General features: G+C 40.8%; 1 protein-coding gene and 2 long non-coding RNA genes across 5 annotated transcripts in view; 1 reads left to right on the top strand and 2 right to left on the bottom strand.

The window, feature by feature from the left end:
- The window catches only part of LOC118168272, a 73,634-nt gene extending 62,796 nt beyond the window's left edge, over positions 1 to 10,838 (bottom strand). Inside the window, exons 1-2 of the long non-coding RNA XR_004751457.1 lie at positions 10,396 to 10,838; positions 9,721 to 9,814 (exon numbers count right to left, since the gene is read on the bottom strand). This is a non-coding gene — a long non-coding RNA (uncharacterized LOC118168272). The remainder of the gene's footprint in view (positions 1 to 9,720; positions 9,815 to 10,395) is intronic.
- Positions 10,839 to 11,306: 468 nt separating this feature from the next.
- RCN1 (reticulocalbin 1) lies at positions 11,307 to 23,699 on the top strand. 2 transcript variants are annotated; one of them, XR_004751456.1, is made up of 7 exons: positions 11,307 to 11,575; positions 15,837 to 16,030; positions 17,623 to 17,801; positions 18,342 to 18,402; positions 21,019 to 21,218; positions 21,869 to 22,505; positions 22,591 to 23,699. XR_004751456.1 is itself a non-coding variant. In XM_035328545.1 (6 exons), exons 1-6 carry the CDS (start codon positions 11,331 to 11,333, stop codon positions 21,974 to 21,976), a joined length of 987 nt encoding a protein of 328 aa, XP_035184436.1. In that variant the 5' UTR covers positions 11,307 to 11,330; the 3' UTR covers positions 21,977 to 23,699. The 2 variants fall into 2 exon arrangements, 1 of the variants encoding a protein (XP_035184436.1); XM_035328545.1 differs by having other exon boundaries at positions 21,869 to 23,699.
- The window catches only part of LOC118168274, a 53,573-nt gene continuing 42,072 nt past the window's right edge, over positions 13,823 to 25,323 (bottom strand). For both annotated transcript variants that reach the window (XR_004751459.1, XR_004751458.1), the window contains exon 5: positions 13,823 to 13,884. This is a non-coding gene — a long non-coding RNA (uncharacterized LOC118168274). The remainder of the gene's footprint in view (positions 13,885 to 25,323) is intronic.

Below are 25,323 nucleotides of genomic sequence, written 5' to 3'. Positions count from 1 at the left end.
TTGTGATTTGAAATCTGCAATTCACATTTCTCACAGGAAGCCAAGACCCAGTGGCACAGAGGAACTCCCTCACGTGTGCCAGATGAATGCCTGCAGAGAAGCCCAATTATACCATCCAGAGTAACGCCCTGTGCTCAGTTGCTGCGGCAGTCAAGGCTGCAATAGCCAAAACCCAGAACTCATGGGCTGCTCTCTCCATCCAGCTTGGATATTACTCTTTAGCTGTGGTGGACTGCAAGGACCCTTATCCACAGACAAATATGTAGCATTCCTGCCTCAGGGTACTCCTAACTCCTTTAGGCATTGCTCCAACACAGGAATCCCAGAAGAAGCCTTTTTGCAAAGGGCCTTTCTTCCTTCTCATCATGTGTACCTTGAAGCAGTAGAGAAAAATGTCACAGTCAAAACCTGGCCTTTTGTGAAGAAGTCTGGATTTGCCAATGCAGCAGCTCTTTTCCCCCAGGCACTTTGTCCAGTTCCTCTACCTCTTTCTTCTGGAGCTGCCAGCACAGGGTAGAGATTGCTGCCATTTATCTGCTGGGGAAGTCCCTGCTGTGAAGGGATGAGCTGTGGTTTGAAAACTGGCATAGCCAGGATCTGGACATTTCCTTATTGTGGTTGCCCTCACAGGGAAAAGTTGACTTTGGCTACAGCACTGTGTGTTCTGGCTAACCCAGCTGGCAGAGGGATCCCCAGGGACTCCTGTCAGTGCAAACCAGAGCAGCCTGAGGCCACACTCCAGTACTCAGGGGGAAGGCTGGGGCAGAGACACCAAGTCCAGCACAGAGCCCAGGCTTCATTGCCCCCATAAAAGCCTGAGCCAGCTCACAGTAAGGTTGGTGCCAAGCCTCCTGTATGAAAGGGAATCCAGCTTGTTCAGAACAGCATCTTCTGTATCACTGCCAAACCCCACAGAATCTCAGGTCCGGTGTTATTCACTCTGCTGGTGGCCGTACACATTTATGGGGTTTGTTGTTGAGGCTCTGCCATTTACAGCTTTGTTCATTCAAGAAAGTCAAGTTGGCTTAAGCTTATTGTGTTAATAGATCTAAATATGGACATAAAGAACTTGAGCATACATAAGCACAATGAATATGAGTTCCTCATTCATTCCGGCATAGTACCTGGTAAATTGCCAGTGCAGTCCTTTCAGCTTACTAACATCTTTAGACTTTGCCTCACAAAGATTACGTTCCTCACTCAGCAATTCAGCCTCCTTCTAATACTTTTAAAACAGAGGGAAGGCCGAGACCCCTGGAGAAGATGCCAAAGATCGAATGGATGGCCCTGAAAGCAGATGAACTGCAACAGCTAGGAGAGCAAACATCCCATGCCAACTGTGGTGCTCTAAAGCAAAGGAAGTACAGTTTCAATTCTGGCACCCCTATAAGCCGAACACTTATGCACAGAATGCAGATCACTGCAAGGCAACAGTGAATATCTGCTTGGAAGGGATCTTTGCTGCTTGGAGCTTTTTCAGGCTTTCTTGATGCTATGGCTTTTCTTACAGTTCCTTCACACTTCTGGTCATTTTGGAAAAAATAAATGTGCTGAGGCTCAGGCTCTCACGTTTACTGAACCCCAGAAAGCTGCAGTTGCTGAAGGCTGGAATATCCTTGCTGATACTTTATTATTATTATTATTATTTTTTAAAAAAAAGGAAATAAAGAAAGGACTTTAATTTCCCTCTGAACCATACTAAACACACATCAAGAACTAAGAGCATTTGCAAGGCTGAAATCTCAGTATTGAGCATTATTTAAATTTGTAGGGCTATTTAATGTTCAACACACACTTGATCCTAACCGTGCAAGTGATTTTCTATCAGAGCATTTTTTTCCCTTTTTAACAAGGAAAACTGCCCCTCCAAATACAAGCAGTGCTTGTTATTTTGAGGCAGTGAGGCAAAGCATACAGCACATAGACCACATTTGGCTTGCTTAGCAGATGTCTACAGATCACTTGATGTTAATTTCAGCATAAAAGCTATTATATTTCTGGCCTTGCCCTATTAGTTGTTAAATAATTATTTATGCTTGGCAGATAAATTCTAGGAACCTTGAATAAAGCCCATCAACCCTACTAAACTAACCATATTTGACACAACGGTTTTCACTCACAGAAGACCTTAGACGTAACGTTTGTTGCTTATATGATTCCATTTCACAGCCTAAACGGTAATCCCATATTTATATTTAAACGTAAACTGCATATACTATGCATTCCAACATGACTTCACAGGCAAGGAATTAGCTTGTCTGGTTCACTGACATTTACTATTGTGTACTATAGCTAGTTTCAGTTCATAACCCAGTTTATCTAAATAATCTCCTACTGACTACACAACTCAGGCAGTAGTTAATATGTTTTTCTAGTGATGCTTTGGTACTATCTATCTAGTTTGCTATACCTGTGATCAGTTACAAACTGGCATGCTGTGCTCTTCATGGCTACAAAACAAAACAAAAATTGGAAATGTACACTTCCCTGAATTAATTTATTTAAGGAACTAAACTGAATACTGTTTATATACACTCAAAACTGCAATTGTTGTGATTTCTATTTAAATTGTAAATTCTAAACAGCCAATCCACAATAAAACTCAGAAAAGGTACTGAATGTGTGGCCCTATGTAAGTCTTTCAGCCAAGTCTTTGGATATTTTCATTGTTGCCTAAAGAAATTTGGTTGACGTGTTGTCCTCTGTGAGCATCTTTTAGTATAATTACACTTTTGTACCCTTAATAGACAAACCAGAATTTAAAAATTTGGAAAATAAAGACTTTGAATATTCTACTGAGGATAACTCTATTCTATTTGTTTCATCTATCTGGTTAAAAGAGCACAACTTCTCCATTATTACAGTAATGTACATTATGTCTGCGTTTAAGGTAGCATGCAGCTTACAAATTGTGTGATAAACCTAAATAAAAATTAGCGATCCAGAAAGAGTAAAAGAAACTCATACTGCTTACAGCATACTGCACTTCCTGTCCTAAAAGATGCAGAATTACTTTGCACTGTTGAGAATCAAACCAAGGTCACTGAAGTTACTAAAATGCCTTCAGCTTATTTAAGTGGACATTGGACAGACTCTTTTTGCAGTTGGTGTGCCTCTACTCCAAGGTAGCTTAATTGTGCTCTACTTAAAAATATATATATAAAAAAAAAAATCTAAGCCTGAAGGCAGCTTCCTGCTCCAATTTCCAAGCCAGCCCCAGAAAGTCAGGCTGTGTACTCAGGGCTGAGCGTTCACTTTTCTTCCCACTTACACCCCAAACCACAGAGATGGGAGCCTGCAGCACCTCTGCCACAGCTCTTTGCAACGTTTGGTACAGCTGTTTGCTTGAGAACTTCAAGCCATTTTGTCAGGCCTTAGTATCTGTCAACATGAGAACATCAATCCAAGCAGGGAAATCATGGCTATGTCTGAAGTTTAAGAGGTGGGAAACACCAACTGCTTGGAGGGACCAGGAGGCAGCCACAGGAACATGCGGCACACCGCCACAGCTGCTTGGAGTTGTACCAGCATTTCAGAAACCTCTACGGGGTGATGGAGGAATCCACAGATGCTTCAGGAGGTGAACTCTTATCAGGGCTTCTTGATGCCATCTCTTCCCTGGCACAACAGACACAAAATGGTCAGTCTTAACCTGAAGTTTGCCATTTAACGATACCCTAGGAAACAGCTAGGAAAGCTGAGTTTCCCTGTTCCCCTGGATACCTGCATTCCAGGCTGCACTCCAGCTAGAGCCTGTATGCATCTCTCAGTCCTGTGATGAGCACCGTCTACACTTGACCTTTGCACATGGAGATTTTAACCCTGAGCTAAAAATGGTCAACACATGAGAGCTCTGGATTTTGTTTCACAACTGCAGGTTGTGGCCAAAAGTAGGCTTTATTGTAGGGTTGGTTTTACAATTACTATTAATGACAAGCCAATTTCTCTCCCTTGATGCCTGCTGCATGTGATAACGCAATGTTTCCTTGAACATCATGTCATAACCCAGCAAAGGTGAGCAACTGGTGAGGCGGAAAAAGTGAGAAGAGACAGTAAATAAAATCACGCACATTGAGTATTATTTATTAAACATACATACTTCTTTGATGTGTGATTTTGATGTTATTATTTCCTTTGCCTTCTGATAAAGGATACCCACTTGCTAAATACAAATTATACAGCTGGCCATTATAGTGCTTTTTCATACGCCAGCAGGTTCCCTTAGTTATACTACCTAGAAACAAAAACAAATTGGGAGACTACATAGCACAGGGAGGAAGGCAAAACCATTGCTAGAGTGGGGAACCAGAATCATTAAACCCAATGTTAATCCCACATGTGGCATTAACCTAGGCAAATCTCCCATGCACGCCTTTTTCCCCTGCGTTAGAATAATGCTTCAGCTTTGACAGAAGCTTTGCAATCTCAGCAATTTCCATGATAAACTTTAAGATCTTAACTGAATTACCTGTGCTACTATGCATTTCTTGGAAAACTGACACCATTTATCAGACATTCCTAGGTTACTTGCTGCCTTTTCATTTTTAATTCAGTGTTAATAATACCTCACTCCGTGAATAAAAATAAGAGACATATGCATTAATAACAAGACAGCATAGAAACAACAAACTACGCCAGTCCTGATTCCCACTGTCCCCTGAATTTCGGAAGAGGTCAGTTCCTGACTGACGGAGTCATCCTAGCCATGGAAAGCAGAGGACTAGATAATTATAGTCATGTGTTTTGGCTGGCTGTGATATTGGTCAAAGAAACTGGCCTATACACAAGGTTTCAGGAGGTTCAGCACAATTGATATTAGTAATTTTGTTTTGAAGAGAGAGAGCATTTAACTAGGCAGAACCTCATTCCAGCTATCCCTATAATTCCCCGGCATCTACTATTCCCTTCGATGTGATACAGAGTATAAGGAGAGCCCATCTTCAGGCAGTCACATGCTGAATATAGAAATGACAAAGAAATGTCCAGTTTATGTAAAGCAGGCAGATGGCAAAAACTCAAGCAGACAATTAGGCTCAATAGATTCTGTCAGATAGTACAAAGCCTGAGTTTATATATTTGTGGTGCCACTTGTTTTCATTAGGTAGCCATCCTACTAGGTTTAAAAACAAGTAAGAAAACAAAAAAAACAAACAAACAAACATAACCAACCAACCAACCAAAAAAAAAAAACACAAAGCAAAACCATTGCAAGTCAGGGATCTTTGTAGCCCCAAGCACTGTTGTTAAATTTAACAATAAACTGGATTACCTGGACATGGGTATCTTTCACATTCCACTGTCACCAATAGTTATTCTGGACAGGCTGGCACAGCTGAACACTGCTATCTGTGCTAATGATAGCCAAAGTATTGAATTACTAATTCACAGAAGAATAAGAGGGAAAAAGATTAAACTTTACAGTCTGGGATTTGTAGACAGACTTGTGAGAGTGGCAAACATCCTTGTACAGACACCAGGGGATACAGAATGGCAGTGTTTAAAATCTCCAATTAACGCTCTGAACATCTACTACCTCTATCACAAAAATGAAGTTGTTCAGTGGCTTCAATATTTTTTTTTCTACTCCTCAACATGCTTCTATTTGAGACCTTGTTTTTATGATGAAGACAATTCAGTGCTGGCCTAGTGAATAGTTCAACTTGCTTTGGGAATATTTTCCTTTTACATTGGGATCTGACTACATACTCCAGCTGTCTGCACAGTCTTTCTGACTCTACAAATCTCCATGCTCTTTAATCAAGGTATTTCCTGGTTTAATGCCGGGAGCAGTTCAGCTTTCAGTAATCAGCAGCTTCGGCACAGATTGTAGGACTAACACCCACATTCCCAGTATTTAACCACAAAGCCAAAAGTTCACCAAGAATTTCATTCTGCATCAGAAAAGCTCAACTTCTACTTAAACAATTTTCTATCCTTCTTTATTTTAAAATGATTTTAATAGAAGCTTCCAGCCACCTCTAGGGTACAAAAGGACTTGCATATATGCAGATTACCACTTACATAGATTTTTTTGTTTCTCTTGCTTGTGACCAAACAAGGGATAACTGTTACCCGCTATTTCCTCTCTGCTGTTTCTTCCTTGCAGTGACAATGCACTACCCCTGATAAGTATTCAGCCACAGCATGTCTGCTCTGAAAAACAAAGCTGCTCTCCCATCTCCTCTGTAAATGATTTGAGGAGGTTTACACCTCAGTCTAAACATCTGTGGTTACAACCCCACCCCCACATACTCACACTCCATGTTTACAAATGCAAGAACTTGGGTTTAACCACAACACGGCCCTGCAGTGTATCCAAGTCTCTAGACTTTTATGCCCTACATACACTGTGGAATTTCCACCCTGCATACAAAATTATTCATGACAGAAACATTGAAGGACCACCCTCCCCCTCCCTCTGCGTGAATACCAATGAGAAAAATAGCGAGAGGATTTCTTTTCCTTCCGATCACAGGGAGGAAAGGAAATTTAAAAACAACATGCCTGGGGGAGGGGAGAGTCGCTGCAAAATGTTGAAGACCAGGGGTGTGAGTACATACTTGTATTAACATCTTCCATCCCTGGAGCTGCAGTAATTTGCATGACATTATCTACCTGGGATGTTGCTATGGTTATCACCATACATAAGTAATTACCAGGGCAAATTGCACATACAGCGCACAGATTCATGCTGTCAGAAGCAAAGGATCTTTTTATACACTTGAAAATGTAAATGTTTGAAAAAACACTAATCACACAGATTCCTGATAAGAGGAAAGACTTCAAGACTGTTCCCAGATGATCTAAAATGGTTGTTAACCATGCTTATTGGCAACAGTACCTTAAGGACCATTCAGACCATGCCCAAGTGAGCCAGACACTGCACAGACACAGTAGAAGATCAATAGAAACAGTAAAAACAGTAGAAACAGTAACCAGTAGTACTAGTAACAGTAGGAATAACCAGAAATTAATCAGTAGAAATACTAGAAAATCCCCATCCAAATTGTTTACGCTGCAATTAGATGAGATAGGTTAACGAATGAGAGAAGTAGGGTATCACACAGAACAAACAAGGTTGTCAACATCATGGTACTGGCATGATTGTTTTGGGTGTATTGTGTCAAGAAACTTGAGTTGGGCAAGCTAGGCGCCAACAGATGAAAAGAAGAGAAAGAGAAGGGAGTGGTGTAGACTACACCAATGGAAAAAAAAAAAAAAAAAAAAAAAAAAAAAAAAGGGGATGTGGTGGTGTGATGAAGAAGGTCTGAACTAGCAGCTGGTCATGGCAGGCCAAAGGAAGTCTAATCAAAGTGGTTCTCTGAAAGTTCCCCCAGTTCCCCTCCCGCAATATCTCCACTGTCATTTTTAGGCTGGTATCTCATTCTCCTCTGATCTCCTAAACTCTACCTTCCCACGTGGACTGAGACAAATCTTTCAGGCCACCTAGAGCTGTACGTTCCAAACTGAAGAGAGCAATTGGTACCTAACAGAATTTGGCTGAAAGTCCAAATGCAGGTTATCTAATTCTATATCACCCCAAATAAATTAGACATAAACTTATTCTGAAATGCTGCTGCAATTACATCTCCAATAAAATATAGCACTGCTGTATACAAACAGCTTGAGCTGCAGACTATGGGTGTCAATGGACATTTTTCAACAGCTTCGATGAATGTGTTCTGTGCCCTAAGGAAAATTCAAGGTTTTAAAAAATAGTGTTGCTGCCATGATCTGAGTTCAGGCAAAGCATATTAGGCTAACTGGAATGTAAAATATGAAACACAAAATAAATTTCTATAATTTAATCTGAGGTGGCATACGTCACGGACTCATATCTATCGAAACCAATCATACGTTCTATGTACAGAGGAATACTATAATTTTGTTATTCTGAATTTACAGTGAGTAGTAGAGTTGATGAGAAAAAAATGCTGTATTTTAATTTTCTAACTTCTCAGAAAAATAAGTTCTTCTTTTGCATACCTTCAAAAACACACTTCTTACAGACATGTATTATTACCTTCTATTAGTATCAGCAGAATTATCATCAAAGATCACCATTCTCCCTAACTGAGCTACAGATTATGTTTTTCAAGGCTGAAACAGGCCCTGCTCCTGGACCTAGCCTTTCACAGTTCTCACTGGGAAACTGGGCAGTCTTATCACACTAACCCTGACAGTGATGCTACTTCACTGCACTCACCCACAGAAAAATAGTCTCGCTTGTGTTTCAGCTTTCAGTCCCAGCATACCATCAACACTCTTCGCTACTGAAAGCACAAGAACAGGTATTAGCCAGCAGGCAGTCAGAAACCATGGCATCCCTTTGGGGTCATTTACATTGCCCCAGGAAAGGCACAATCAGTGACGTCCAGAAATACTGACTGAAGATGTAAGTGTACCCTTATTAGAATAAATGCAGACTGAAGAAATAATGGGATATAGAACAAGCCATCTTTGGCTTTATCTGGGTAACGGGACTCACATGACAGGCATAGTGTAGCTCTGAGAATACTTCATACAGAATAGTTTGTTGACTGTGAATATATCAGTGAAAGAAAAAGTAAATATGTGAAGAGTGAAATGCAAGATGGAAACAGTGAGATAAATATTGTTAGATTCAGGGGAAAAATGTTATAAACAGTAAGCAAAGCTCTTTGATTTGCACTGTTTTCCAGCCCATAAAACCCTAATATCTGCCAGCATTTCATTAAAAGCTTATAAACTACCCAGCATGCCTACTGCTGCAGAAATGTATTGCTAAAAAACATTGTCGATGTTGCAGACCTGGTATTCTGCAATGTTTCAAAGAAACCTTACGTGTATAAACCTCAGACACATTACCTAAAGAAGTGTGGATTATGAAAATAGCACCTTAAACACTAAACCTAATTAATGCTGATCACTCAGTAGCAGTAGGCTTCTCTCAGCAGAGGTGTTCATAGTAACACTATTAAAACAGAAAATACCAGTATCACAGGGAAAAATATTCAGTATTTTAAGAAACAAGCTTTTGTAAGGGAAAACTTCTATCATTTTGTGAATTGAGTAATATGAGTAGAAGGCACGACTTTTCAGAGATGACTGAGAATTTAAGGTGTTTGACGAGGTCACGATAGCCCAACAGCAAAATCTGTAAACATGAAACTGAGTGGTACAAAAATCTAGCAACACTGAAACTGACTGGGTCAACAATTGCTTTGACTGAACATAAAGTCTACTTCTCAGCATTAAAATCGAAGACTAGACTTCAGCCCTTTAAGGACAAGTAATTGCAATGCCTTTCCTTTTCCACAATAAGTCATATTGGATCAATCAAGTTTTCATTGTTATTACCAATGGTCCCAAACCAAGTCTGAAGAGGATCAGAACATTCATGATTTCCTGTCTTTCATAACATCATGGCACTTCAGGGCCCAGACATGAATCCAAACACAGGGCAAAATTAAAATGGTACAATGGCCTGAACCCAAATCCCCAAGGCAAACCCGCGTGATGCCTGGAGGTTTTTAAATGAATGACCACATACATACTTAGCTCATTCTGCATTGCCACCGCTGTAGCTCTTCTCATAGAAATAGCTCCAAATTGTTCTGACAAACAGAACATACAAATTCATTTCCCTCCTCCCTCAAATAACTTCACATACCCCTACAAAGATCAAACATCAATCTACAATGTTCTATCACTGACTGATGAATGAGCAGTAAAACATACCTGTTATCCATGCAGTTGACTTCCCTCTTGACTAGCCGCACACTCCATGTGGATCAAGAAGGTAAAAACTGAGCACCGCATCACAGCCTCACCCCTGGAACAAGATTAGAAACCACTTTATAGACATAGGAGTTGAGGAGAGGAACACTAGAAGATTAAAAAGAAAAGAAAAGCCATATCTGAATTATTGCCCAAGTATGAAACGCCTGAAGATGTCAATGACAGCTGTTTAACAGGTATTTGCTTAGTGCAAGAAAAACAATACACATGCTGCATCACGGTGGCTTTGAGAATGCAAACACGGTTGGTACGATCAGCTGAACCATTTTAAAGCTGCCATGTACACCACAGCTCTCACCAAAACAGCACTGAAGCAGTGCTCAGGCTGTGGCTGTTCAAACACATCCAGAGGCCACAACCGGGCCTAAAGCCGGGTGTGTTAGTGTTTTGCTCTCTGTCTAGACTTAAATAACAAAGTATTTGACAGTTTAAATGTTTGAAGCTTGCTCCTGCCACAAATGCAAACATTCTGAGGCAAACATACAGCTACATGGCTGTCTCTCATCTGCAGAGTCACAAAAGGCAGAACACAGAAAATGTGGAAGGCTTTGACATCAGCTCTTTGCTGTCATTACGGTCAAGCCCCCTGCCAAGCGGAGTTCTGCTACACCTCACCTGTAGGTCAAAAGGATGTCCACCGGGGTAACAGCAGTAGCAGGGAGGCCACAGCCTGGTTCAGCAACTTGCAAGGTTGTGGCACAGCCAATGGCCCATCATAAGTACGATTTTGCTGTCCAGTGGACTGGGCTGACAAATCTGATGTTGCAACTACTAATTCTCTCAGGTCTGAAGCACCGAAGGACAGCCAGGCTCTGGTGGCAATGCTCGTCTGCCACGTTGGGTCAGACAGCGTACAAGGTCACTAACAAGCAACAGGCAATTCTCCCTGCTTGTGAAGTTCAGGCCACAGTGTAAGAAAAGGAAATTTACTAGGTGAAAATGTCAGTTACTGCAACCTGAAGTCTCTGCTTCTACAGTCTTGAGCAAAATGAACTGCAATTTAAGGAAAAAGCAAATGCTTTTTTCTATGCCAAATGATTTGGGTTTTCTCCTTCCATTTCCAGGATCCCGAGTTTGCTGCTCTGACAGTGCAGTGCCGCTGTTACGATCAGCATCCTCTAGGAGGACGCTGGCAATCTTTTTTTTCCTACAGTAGTACATTTTTAGGGCACTAGCTTGGTGTTACACTCATCACGTAGCCACGTTTTTTTTTTTTTTTTTTTTTTAACTTGTAGTTTTGCTGTTGCTCATCTTGGGAACGAAAAAAAAAAAAAAAGAAAGAAAGAAAACCACGTTTTTGTTCATTCTTAACGGACGGCCGGGAGCTCCCGGCCCCGACCTGTCCCCTCCACGTCCCCGTGCTCCGCCCTGCCGACGTGGCGCCGCCGGGGCCGTGCCGAGCCGAGCCGGGACAGGGCCGGGACGGGGCCGGGACCAATCGCGGGGAGCGGCCGGGGAGAGGCGGGGCCGGGCCGGGCGCGATGAACGGGGCGGCCTCGGGCGGCGCGGGGCTGCGCGGCGGGGCTCCAGCTGCGCGGTGCCCGCGGGGCATGGCCGGCGGGGCGGGATGGCGCCTGCCGCCGCTGCTACTGATGGTGCTGGTGGTGGTGCTGGTGCCGGGGGGCCTGGGCAAGCCGACGGCGCGGCAGGAGCGGGCGCGGCCCGGCGCCGCGCAGCAGCAGCAACAGCACGAGGACGGCCCGGGCTTCCAGTACGACCACGAGGCCTTCCTGGGCAAGGAGGAGGCGCGGAGCTTCGACCAGCTCAGCCCCGAGGAGAGCCGCGAGCGGCTGGGGTGAGACGGAGAGGCCCCGGCGGTGGGAACGTGGCGGGGCAGGGCGCAGGGCGGGGCGGGGCGAGAGGGCGGCTGCGGGCGGTGGGCGCCCCCCTGGCTCCGGCTGTCCGGGCCCTGACACCTCGGCGCTTTCGTTCTCCTCCTCGCACGGGAGCGGCCGGCCGGCCATCGTCGCTGTCCTGGCTGGTCGCTTTCCTTCGGGCAGCCGGCCGCTGCACGCCGCCGGAGCGCTTTGCTGCCGCTGCTCCTCGCCTCCGGGGCGCCTGCCTGCACCGTTTGAGGCCACGTCTCTCGTCCCTTCATCGCAGCTCTTCTGCTGTAAGCCGTCTCCCTACAGCTTTTCCACTTGTGGCAACTTTGCCCACTGGGATAGTGCCGCTCTTGCTTCCACGCTGCTCTTTGCACCAAGAAGACAATCGCCTTCTGGTAGCACTTCTTCCTCCTGTACACTTACAAGAAGTCAGGTTGCTAATTAGGACTAAGTTTAACAGTTGAAAAAAATACATATTTTTTTACATTAAATAAGCAGAAAATATTAAATGAACAGAAAGTAACCAAAAGTGTCCGCACACTGTCACTAAGACTAGCTTTTCAGTTGCTCCCCTTCTACAGGGAGCGGTGCCTGCTCACTGTATGTCTGTAGTTCCATCACAAGCTCATGCTGTAGTGTCAGGGTTGCCTCAGAGTGACCCTGCTGGTCCTTCTGGAAGATGTCACTGCTATTCACCTTTATCTCAGTAAGTAAACGGATGAAGCAGTTATCAGAAATGACCAATTTCTTCCACACTGTTTGAAAAAGGAGCAGAAGAAACCATCTCAGTACACTCCATCTATGACTTAGTTTCCAATTAAAGTATATCGCTAACAGGGACATGCCTTAAATTGTCTACACTTATTCTTGCACCAGAACTGACTCTTTCAGCTGGGGATATGACTTGATGAAATAGCGGGATTGTTCTTAAGCAGCTTTTACAAACACCAACCCAGCAAGGGAAGAAGCTTTTAGCAATCTCACTGAGTGCACCGCAGAGAGGTGACACAGGCATGTTAAGCTACAGCCACAGTCAAACACCTTTTATGTGGGCAAGACTTAAAGACTTCCACTGAGAACCAAAGACCACGTTGTGGGGTGAGCATTGTGCAGCAAAACATCAGAGATGTTTTGTAAATGCTTTCTGGGAGAAAATGGGAACATACATAGTCTACTGCTGTAACCAAAGCGTATGCTGCTGTTACTGTACCTTCCTTAAGAAGGATGGCAGCGTATCATCCTGTGGAATTGCAGGGCTAGACAGCAGTAACACAAAGCTACTCTCATCTTCCAGTAAACAAAAGGGAATTAGCTAGTACAAAAAATGTCCTGCAAGCAACTACTCACATCCTTTGTGGAGGAGCAGCTGAGCAGTAAAATCTTGATTTGAGATCATAGCACATACCAGCCCATAATTTTATCATAACCTTGGAGTACACCTGCCCTTAGAACAGATTCCTTGACAGAAGCATTGGTTCTCCCTGTCTTCCCACAATGAATCACTTGACAAGGGAAGAATCACAGATTTCCTATGTGCAATACCAAAACTCACTTGGTCTACAAGAAGCACAACATAATCCTAGTGCAGCAGCCAAGGGCTGCATGAAGGGAGTGCAGATGGGCTAAGAAGAAGAGTGGGACCCCAGTCCTTTGAACCTTCTCCGTGCCATTTGTGTTGGGCCTGTCATTTTCAGCGAACACAGAAGATGCTTACAGATCCTACCAATATAAAGATTTGTTACTTATTCTGAGTTTATCCACGTACAGTTGTGCTGAGCATCATGTGCAGAGGAGAAGCCTTCCCCTTTCAGCCACTTTGTAGCAGTGATTTCTGTACCCCAACTTTGTTTCATCACCAGATGCATTTACAGGCTAGCAGATCTAATCTGTCTGACAGCAGGCCGTATGTGTCTGTTGCATATGCCCTCTAGCTACTCTGTTAGTTTCTCACCTCATAATACTGACTGCTATCCCACCTAAGTTAAAGGGAGAACGTAAGGTTTCAGGTGTTACACACTTGTAACTTCCTGGGTATGACTTGGCACTGCGTTTCTTAACATGTTCCATGAATTTTTGATATATTCAAGAATTAACTATTTAAAATGAAGGCACTAATGCCTTTCAGACAATATACAGTAGCTCCACAACAAACCTTAGAACGATCCCGAGCCCTTTTTGGTAGGTATTTACCAGTTTAAAATGTGAGGGTAAGACTCTTTCTTTCTCTCCGTCCTCATCTGGGAAGCAGAGTAGAAGAGTGCATATGGATGCAATGGAGCTATAAAACAAGAGTACAGATGAAAAAGTTAAGGCACAGCACATTTTATGGTAAAGAGTCTTCACTGCTTTGGTGTTAAAAGTAGCGGAGTTGCTAGCAGAATCACTTTTTGCAACTTACTCCATTTAGTAATACAGAAGTATCAGTTAAGTCAAATTCATGGTGGAGCAAATTCATTGACAAATACAGCCCATCATGCAGTGAAAGGGACCCCGGCAGTCAATTCCCTATGAGATTTACACAAAAGAAAGGTTTTCCAGTCAGTTAATTCATACTTACCTACTTTAGTAAGCAAATTCAGTAGCCCCTTTTTTTCCCTGTCACTCAGAAATACCATGTTTATGAATTCAACAGCTGGACCCCAAACCAATATCCACTAAGCTCTGACTTGTAGATGAAACATGCTACAAACCCGATACTATCAAGTTCACGTGACAGTGCTGCAAATTCAGCAGGACCTGTTGCTGTTGCGTGACTAAGGCTCAAGAAAGGACACTGCTTTACTCGCTGAGCAGTTCCATCAGCCAGTACCAGCTTTCCCTCTGGGGAACCAAGATGTTGAATTCCAAGGAATAGTTAAAAGTTCAGAACTTTTCACCGTCTCCTTTGGCTGCCTGTTGAATTTCAAGTCAGGATTTAGACAGCTCCTGCTCTTACTCATTCTTACAAATGACAAATAAGTAGACAAAAGGGGTGGTGACTGAGCCTATGGATAATGGTCATTTTGATTATCTTGAGTTGGCGACAGGGTGGTCACCAAACTGCTGGGTGCAGCGCAGCTACAGACAGTTTGCGCCTGTGGCCTTGTGAGCGGTGGTTCAAGGGTTCAAACTGCTGATGTGCCCAAAGCCAAACTGGATATGCACAGGAGACGTGGGGCTGATTGCCCCAGTTCAGGAGGAGACTACATTGTTTCTCATAGGGTGGTGCCCAGGATATTATAATGCTCCAAGTTCATGTACAAGCTGTGAGACTGAAGCTGCATCCTTATTTTAGATAAAGGTATTTTTTTATCGTTTGGTATATCACTGTATCTGGGACAAAAGCCAGTTTTACAAGCTCAAACGCAGACTGGTAGAGGTTAGCAATTACAGGTGTCCTCATGAGATTTAGTACAGAGAATCTAAATGGTGGAGGAGAGAGTTGCACTTAAAAAACAAAAACAAAACAAAACAACAAAAACAAACAAACAAAAACAAACAACAACAAAACCTTTTCAGGTCAGTTTTAATTGCAGTACCTTCACTTCTGCTGATTTCAACAGAACTTGAGGCTAGCAGCTTTACATAGGGCAGTTACTAATATCCCAATTGCCAGCAATGACTGGAACCTGCATTAGTGAGTACCAGGTGTTCCTGGCAATACAAGTAATATTTCTTTTATCTAGACAAGACAGAAAAGAAATGGAAAGAAACGGAGGGGCAGGCATGGAAGGGAAGACTGTAAATGGTGCACATGCTCAACATCGCACACAAAGTTGCACACACAACTCACTCCAGCCTAGCATCAGCCTGCTGGAGGGCCACAGGAGGAACTGCAGGTGTCTGCAAAATCCTAGCTTTTTGCCCTGATTGCCTCCGGCAAACATCAGTACAGGCTTTCTCCTGAGATGAAGTCAGTTTCCTGTTCTGAGTCCAGCATAGCCACCCCCTATGGACACTGAACAGGTGCCCCGTAGTTAGTAGATAGTATCTAAGAAACTGAGGTATCCTCTGAGGTAGTTTGTTCACTAACTTTGATGGTGCAAATTCCAATTGAATTATTCATAGCAATATGGAATAATGTTCCTTAAGATAACCTGCAAAATTGAAGTTTTAGCGAGAAGGACAGCTTTCTAAATTTTGGGCGTTACATTTTTGTGGAAAATCAGGGCCAGATAAAGACTACTAAAATTGGACTGATGTGCAGTTTGGTTTATTTTGACTCATATGGATGTTGCTCTCTTTTTACAGGAAGATTGTGGATAGAATAGATGAAAACAAAGATGGTTACCTCACAACAGAGGAACTGAAAAACTGGATTAAACGGGTACAGAAACGCTATATCTATGAAAATGTTGCTAAAGTTTGGAAAGACTATGATCTAAACAAGGACAATAAAATCGCCTGGGAAGAATATAAACAAGCCACATATGGTTATTATCTAGGTAAGATAACGTCTTCAGATGATATGCTCAATGACGATTGGGGTTATAAGGCATGATTTCATGCCTTATAGCCAACAGGAGTTTGGTGTCACATTTAGGACTTTTGGAAATCACATTAAATTTTATAGACACTCAGAGGTCAAAAGCACTTTTTTATTGCATTATTTCTGTATTTCAGCCATTTCCACGTGGGTCGATACTACACAGAAGGTTTTACAGAGGGCTTGTTTGATGTACTGATGAAGATTAACGTCTCCTACTCCAATTAAAAAATAGATGATTTTTTAACATTAAAATTTCATTCAAAAACAATATACTGCATAATTAACCATTGTTTGTCAATTCAGTCTCTCAAATTCTTAAGAGTCTAGATGCTAAAAATTTAGGCTGGGTATAAGCTTATTGAATAAAGTAGTTCATGTGGAGTGATATGCCTCAGGTTGGGATCAGCTGCAAATGAAAATCCTTAGAAATGAGACAAAAGAAACATCTATTAAAAACTATACCTGATTTTTTTTCTCCAACTTGCATTCCCTTTACTTTTTCTGAGTTAATGAAGGGAAAGGAAGAGAAGAGATTACTTAAGCTAAGGGGCAGTGCTGACAGATCACTAATTGGTAAAAACTGACCATGAGTACCTTTCTACTGGCATTGAGAAGACAGTGTCTAGCTACCATACAGGCAGTTTCTGGAGCAAGATTCCAATAGCAGCATTAAGTAGAAATTCTACCCTAGATTCAGATGGGGCTTACTACGTTTTTAAAGGTAATACTTTGTCTCACTTCCCTGTAGCAGTATCCCTGGGAGCCTTTCTTAGCCCTCTGTCTTTGCTCTTTGTAATCCCCAAGAGCTGAAGGACAGCTACTACATTGTGATCCTGTGTTAATACACACTTAAAATTCACATCTGTGATTCCCAGCCTAGTCTTTCAAATGTTTATCTCCCAACATGAGAAAATACTCATAGCAATTTCACAATTAATATATTTGAATTCAGTTTGGTTTTCCTATTCTAAAATTATGTCAAATACCGTTCATTGTATGTCTCTAAACACCCTGAAAAAATGTCTTTGTTTTAAAGTGAAAATAATTGATAGGCTCCCTGTAGCAGAGGCGTAGCAGTTCAGTAATTTCAGTCAATCTGCCAGCTTCTGAAACCACTTTTCCTTGGTTTGCTTGATTTTTGAAACTGGGGAGTTGTGTAGGTCATACTGATTCCTAAGCAGTATAAAACTTCTGTGAATGAAATCTACTCCAAATACTGCCTAAGCAGTGCTTATAAAAGCAGATTAAAATAAATCAATCTATGAAGTATAATACATGCAAAACCCTGGATTCCAACAGAGAACCTACTCAGCCATTTACCTTTACTACTAAGTCACCTTTAGAAATGAGCCAAAGTGTTTGACCCTTGAATTAATTTCCAGCTTCATAGGAAAGAGAAGTTCCTGTTGAACACAGCAGCTATTCTGGCAATAAGCCTTTGTATTTCTAGACTCTTAACAGAGTACATGTCAGCAAATTAAGGGGCTTTATCACATTAGTACACTTGAAAAGGAACAAAATTTTGAGATTGTCTTGATTAATTTGCAGAAAATCCAGAAGAATTCCAAGATGCAACTGATCGGCACAGTTTTAAAAAAATGCTGCCCAGAGATGAAAGACGATTCAAAACTGCAGATCTGGATGGAGACCTAGCGGCCACTCGTGAAGAATTCACAGCTTTCCTTCACCCAGAGGAGTTTGAGCATATGAAAAACATTGTTGTCTTAGTAAGCAGAGCAAAACCAGTAACATTATTTTTACTTTTACTTTTCAAATGAGCTTTGAAAAGCTTCTCTAACATTTCCAAGCAGGGTTGAGAAAGAGGCACTCGGACACATACTTAATAGCCAGCGGGGAAACAAAAAGGGATACTTTTCTTGAAAGTACTTGATTTAGAGTTCTCAGTTCAAGGAAGACCTGTTAAACACCCTTAGACTGCTCCTCAGTGGAAACAGTCTTGGTATGGACTTGCACCAAAATAAAAGGAAAGGTATGCTGACATGAGGCTGCAAAGTGTGTGATGCCAGCTTCTATCTGCCTCTAACTTCAAACTTAAGCATGATGTCCAGTTTTCATTTATGTGCAGGGATTTTTTTCAACATGAGACTTGTATATTTTTTGTTCAAGCAACAATTGCATCAGAGTCTGTGAGAGTAGATTTGCCTGTGTACAAGGGCAGGTCAGACCTCAAGTGTGAAATGACTGAAGAGGGGAATAGCCAGAATTGTCAGTTCTCTTGATTACTTCAATGCAAAACTATTTTCCAGGAAACATTAGAAGACATTGACAAGAATGAGGATGGTTTTGTGGATCAGGATGAATATATTGGTAAGTCTTAATGTTTGTTTCTTATAAAATCTCCATACGTCCATCCTCTCTCTCGTCTGCAGCAGTATTAACAAACCAAAATTGAACAATTCTGTGTTTCAAAGACACCTATTTTCTACCATTGATTTTCCTAGATTAATTAGTAGGTAAAACCCCATGTTTTTCTAAAGATTTTTGCAGTGATGCCTTATGTTTTTTATAGAAATAAAGATGATGCATTAAAAATTAACTGTGTAAAAACGGGAGCAAGATTTAAGATTCTCAAAAATTTGTCAAGTGCATGAAAAGTAGCTGTGCATTACCAGAAAGAGATCAGAATGTGAAACATCAACAGGGGATCTGTCACAGTTGCACAACTTTCAGTCACTCTAGGCAGCCAGCTACTGCCTTGCACTTAGACATATGAAAACGAAATGGAAACAAGACTAGAGATCAGCTGCACATAATACGTTTCACCCTTTTGAATCATTATGCTGATACCAAAAACTAACATCTCCCACTGCACTCACTTTGACGGGTTTTTAATCAAGAAAGTATCACCAGGAAAGCATTAGAGCAAACTCAGATGAATCTTTCTGTTTCTAGTGGTGCTATAAAGATCACTTCTCATATAATCAGGAACAATATACACATGTTAATTAATGGCAGGGGGTTTCTTTTCCTTGTAAATTATATTTAGCCTCAGAATGTGAATGCTATTCATTTATGACTGAAATAACAGAGCAGCATAATTTCCACAGTAATTTCAGTTCATTCAGTGACATTACCTACATATAATTATAAGGTAATTGTCAACATTTGTTACCATGTGAATGCTGTTTTTTCTTGTCTTCTATAGATAGGAACATAGAATGTTCTCGTCACGATCACCCCACATTGGCAAGGATGATAAAAATCAAATTGACGGGACATGTCAGATGCTTCAAATAAACAATATAATTTGCACTTTAAAAACGCAAAAAAGAAAGTGAATGTGTTGTCTGAAGTTTTCTTTATGAGTAGAGGAAAACTGCTTTAAATATTCCTACTTCCCATTTTCAGATCTAATTCTTTTCTTTTTGATCAAATTGGGGTTAAAAACAGAAAGCTAAATCTCTTCTTTGGTAGTTTATAAGGAGCAATCAAGTCCAGAAACTGCAGTCTCTGGATCAGGTATTTGATGTGGAAATCTGCTGAAGGTTGTAGAATGATTACTCCCTCCCCACTTCTTCCTCCCATTTTGACTTCTACAAAATTTGGTTTAGATTTTATAAAAGCAGCTAAGTAGAATATCCCTCGTCGTGTTAAGCGTAGAGAACTAAATTCTCATTGTGCCAGTCAGCATACAATGTATTTCAGGGACACCGTGGACAGTTCTACCAACAGAGATCTTCAGCGTAGTACATGTACTCCCACTGCAGGGCAAGGGGAGGCTATTCGTAGATTTGAGATCTACGTTTTCACTTCCTGTGGATACCAGCAAGCCTGTGACCCTAAAACCATCCATGTGGGATGCACTTTTCCTTAGTTTATTCTTGAAAGCCAGACCCACATAGGAGTACCATCTACAAAACAAACTTTAATACCAATAGAAAAATGGAAGGCTTGAGGAATAAGCAGCCCTGTTGAGCAGAAAACAGTTGATTAGCCACAGTGACCAGAAGGATAAAGTGAACACACTTATAATTCTGGAAGGACTTTTACTACCAGTAATTTGGAAGGCCTATGACGGAAAGGACAGATACAAATCAACACTTGTTCTTAATAATCACTGCTACTCTCCCAGGCCTGTTTATACAGGGAGCAGCTGCCACAGTGGTGTTTTCCTACTGATGCTTAAAATATAACACGGGACTAACGTACAATGTACAGAGCAGCTCATGTACATAATCTGTGCATCCTATGTCACAAATGGTACTCCCTCCCAAGGTACCAAGCTATGGCAAGTGCACTGCGTATAGTTTCTCATAGAGCATACCACTGATGCAGGACATTCTTTCCATGTTTTTCTTCGTAGAAGAATACCTTCTAGTGGAGTTTGCCGCAGAACTGTGTGGTTAAAAAGGACTCCTTTTCTAAGATGGATTTCTCTTAAACAGGCCTCTCTGAAAGCAGGATAAAAGCATTCACTTCTATTTAGCAATTTTTGTTTTCCTGAGCTTCCCCTGCGTCTTTCATTCTCTCAGCCACTCTGCTTGCTGAAGTCTGATTTTATCCACGGAGACATTTGCTGGCAAGGACAAGATAAAATCACTACATCCCTTTCTTCTCATGTGACAGAGCTCAGCCCTAAAGCTCATGATTGCTATTTAACAATAGATCCTTAAAGATTTTTTTTTCACTCAGATTAAAGTGGTTGAAGGCCTTTGGACAGGTTCACCTCTCATAAAAGTGCACTGCTTATGAGGCTAATATAACTAGGGTAATGTAAGAACAGATAGTCACCAGCAGAGAAGAAGTAGGCCTGAAAGAAGATACACACAGCTACTCTACACCTCACATTTCATATTCTGTACAAAGAAATGCTGTGCAAAGAGTGAAAGCTTTAGTCTTCCTCTGAGGAACACCATGCAAATGTCTTTATGCATAATTTTCAAATTAAGTATGACTTGAGTGAGACCTTTATTTCCTTTCCAGCTGATATGTTTGCAAATGAAGAGGGTGGACCAGAGCCTGACTGGGTGATTACAGAGCGTGAGCAGTTTTCAGATTTTCGTGACCTCAACAAGGATGGAAAGATGGACAAGGAAGAGATTCAGCACTGGATTCTCCCGCAAGACTACGATCACGCACTAGCCGAAGCCAGGCATTTAGTTTATGAATCGGATGTAGATAAGGTACTTAGAGTTCTAGTGTATTAAGAAAAAAAAAAGAAACAAAAAAAACAACCACTTAAACACAATATCAGTTATGAAGAAGTGATTCCTAATAATTTTCCTTACTATTACACTTTAAGTGGAGTTTTAGAGGCTAGACATGCTAGTGGCTTAATGTATTAATGCAAATTTCAGTTGGTAGGTTTAGAATTACAAATGAGTAAAACACAGTTTAACTCTAGAAGTTGGCTTTCATTAAGTTACATAAAATCTTCTTAAACCTGCATGTTTTAACACAGTAGAAATATTTCTTCTTTTTAAGAGTGGTCATGGATTTTGTATATTAATTTAGACTGCAAGAGGGAAAAAAAATAGATGTTATCTGGGAGGTAGGAAAAAGCCCAGGTTTCTATAATCAAATATACATCTTTGGATTAAAGGCTGGCTCAGTACATCCACTTCCTCTAACATTTCAATAAGCAGTTTGACCCAACTGAAGCCAGTGGGACTTACGACTTCCACTTGGATCAGAATCTCACTTGCCATGACAGCTAAAATGATTCCTGAATCTTTAGTCTGCTGCTTTGTAGAGCTCTTGTATGTCTTTGCTGGTGTGTCTTTTACTTAGCTCTGAAAAAGTTCTTACAGAGATTTTATTTTCCTTCCACTAGGATCAAAAACTAACAAAAGAGGAAGTTCTAGACAACTGGAATATGTTTGTCGGAAGTCAAGCTACTAATTATGGGGAAGACCTCACAAGAAACCATGATGAGCTATGATACAGTGTATACCAAGCAACATGCCACAGACCTTTTTTCCACTTTACTGAAGTCACCGTGTCCATTCCCTCTTTTAGGGGAAGATGGGGAAGGGACACAGTCACAACTGAATGACTTGCATTAATGTATTTTTAACATGCCAGCTTATTACCTCAGAAACTGCATAGAAATAGCATTTTAGTCTCTTCACGTGGTTAAATACAATATCTAATTACTATAGTTCTATTTTTGGAAAAAACATAGTATATTGGAGCCTAACCTGGGAAAGACACTTAAAACAACTCCAAGGACCTTTAATGATGATATATTTTCTTCAAATACCCATTTTTGCCATAGTGAAATGCAGCTAGGGTTAGAAAGAAACCTAGTTTTTGAAATAGATAAGGTTGTTTAGCTATCTTTTTTAATAGCATATAACAATTTAACAATTTAGAATTATAGTTTCACTCTTCTGTACAGAGAAAAGATTTAGCAAGTTCCCCGGCCTTTTTCTCCACACTCCATTTTTCTCTCCTAGTTTGGGCCAGAGGTAACCAGCAGCCTTGTGGGCCATATCTTTACAAGGGCAACATACACAACTGGCCCTTCCCTCTAACCCCCATCGCAGCGCAGAGGCAGCACACGTGGCCTAGCACTCATGCTGGCATTCCTCAGCAAGGGTTGTAGAGTTCATAGTGGCAACCGTTCCTTCTGACAACAGAACAACATACAATTGTTTGTGGGCTGCTACTTATGCTGTTTCCTGGGAGGAATTATGCCACATGGAGCATAATTTATCTCACGCTTTTCGCACTTTACCCAAGCCATACTCTTGTTCACACAGTGTGAATGGCAGCAGTTCTGTGATGGAGAAAGAATGAGACATATCACCCCTCTGGGCCTCCTGTCTTCTGTACCACGTCAGGGGACAGATTCATGTGCCTACAGTTCCAGTTCTGTATGTGTGTACGTATAAGTACGTGATACTGAAGCAACTACTTGGAGACAGCTTTCCTTCCAAAGAAAGGAGTAAGCTTTCCACACAGGTGCTTTCTTTTTTTTACTGTATAATGTGAGCTGTTACATGTATATTTTTATATAACTAACTCAGATAAGTTTGGTTGTTTTTAAATGTACTGGTTTTAAAATATGCATGATAAAACTATTACTTCTTTTTGATACTATGAAGGTGCAATAACACTAATACAGACTAGCATAGAGAGATGATGTGAAATCAGGAACCAAGCATTTAAAGCCAGTAGTTCCTAAAGCACTGGATCATTGACAGGTCCTGCAGCACTGGCTGGTCATCTGTGAACAGCAGCTGAGCATATGGCACCAACTGTTTCTTCTTCACCTCATTAAAAAAAAAAACAACTAGAAATAAGTCCAGTGTATATAGTTGCTATCACTATTACTAGAATCTGTTCTGAACACTAAGGTCACATAAGAACTGTGGTTAAATATTTTAATTTCAATTGAAGATAATTAAATTCTAGATTACACACTCTGGCAGAGATTACATGTTCTTGCTAGCATAATTATTAAGCTTTTGGTGTGCACTTATGACATTGCCAGCAATGTCTCCTAAAAGTCCCTACCTCTTCCACTAACATACCGTAGGACAGATGTCATAAGATATAAACTGTTTTTGCTTTTCCAGTACTTTCATGTCAAAGTAATACCTAAATGCTATGTTATCTAAGAAGCAATAAAATTGTATTTTGGCACATGTAAAACATTATATGTTTTGTTCATTGTTTGGATTTGGAAAGTCTTAGTATATTCCATAATCATAACAATCTTGAGAAGGTGGGTTTTCTGTTTATTTTTTTGCAGTCCTTTCATACTAAAGTTTGACATTTTTACATTTTAGTAACAGAACTGCTGTGCTCTCTTCTGCACTTGAATCATCTTACATTGTTTTAGGAAACAATACCTTAAAAGACCTCAGAAAAACAAAAAAACTTGTTTCCTGCAAGTGAAACTGCAGCCCAGACTAGATGGGAAGCTAAGGTTTTTCACTGGCGCCCAAGGGAAGGTTGTTTGCTAACTCTTGTTGAAATTCAGTGGGAGTTGGGTGCTGAAACACTAAGCATCATTGCCTTCAGCTAAACATGACACTTCCAAATCCACTGCATTCTGTCCCAACAAAAAACTGCATGTGAGCTTTGACAAGCAATCACATCTTCTTCCACATTACTCAATAAATTTGGAATGAAATTAGCATCAAATGAGAGAGAGAGAAATCATGTTCCTGTATTTGTTCTCAGTTTCTATTAAAGCTTGGAACGCATTGGGCAGTTTCTAGTATAAAACTATACTTATGTAAATAATAGTGCTGAAATCATAGGAGTTACGCATGCAAACAGGAACTGGAAATTTAGACCAGCTATATATATATGTATATACATATATGTATTTTTTAAAGGAATGGTACTCAGGTAGAGTTGGCAAATATGAATTGGCAAATAGAATTGGCAAATATGCCAATTAATACGATATTTAAGATAATAAAAGTGTCGATCATTGTAATGGGGTCATAATAAGATTAGGAGCGTTGTTGTAAAGCAGAATACAGAAACATGAGTATCATTGATGTGATTTCACACTAAAGGCTACATTGTTTCTGTAGCTCTTTATAGCGTTTCACTTACCAACATTGAGCAATGCACAGTACATTTTATGCACTAAATTTTCCTTTCAAGCTCAGTGCACAAAGGAAGAGTAACTCCAAAAGAGACTAGAGCTTCTGGGTTTAAATTTAACACTATTTAAGGAAAGCAAACCTTTGCTAGGGGATATAACTGTTAACATTGTGATTTTTCAAGCCTAAGGTTTCTAATGGGGTTTGACTGTTCCAGAGATAACATTTTTTTTTCCTAGGTAACATATTTCAAGTCATATTATGAGCAAATGTTACAAAATTTTAGTGTAATGTGAAATACTGTAATGTCAGATAGCATTATTTATCTGCTTAATATGACTAAAACCATTAATTGCTGGGAGCCATACTTCATTCCAGCAACATGAAAATTCATTTTGTGCCTATCTTGTCAGTTATTGCAGATTTTCTTAATGAATAGTGACGTAGTGAAATTCTGTTGGGAAATGTGTTTATATATTTCCAGCTGCAGGTTCTGTACGGTAACTCTTATTACATAAATCGTCCATTAACTACACTTTTTCATTATGCCTATGCCACAATACGTCAAAGGTGCATTTTTCCTACTTATATATCTGGAATAGCCATTGTTATTGCACATGCAGTTTTAATTCTTAGAATTTATGAAATGAACTAAGTGGCTAATGTTCATTGTCTTATATTTCCATTTAATGATTCAATCAGGTTAAATCTGTTTCCTGTT

This window comes from Oxyura jamaicensis, chromosome 5 (assembly GCF_011077185.1).
Source record: "Oxyura jamaicensis isolate SHBP4307 breed ruddy duck chromosome 5, BPBGC_Ojam_1.0, whole genome shotgun sequence".
NCBI classification, from domain to species: domain Eukaryota; kingdom Metazoa; phylum Chordata; class Aves; order Anseriformes; family Anatidae; genus Oxyura; species Oxyura jamaicensis.
Note: the sequence above shows the minus strand (reverse complement) of the source record. Positions and strands in the feature narration are given on the sequence as shown.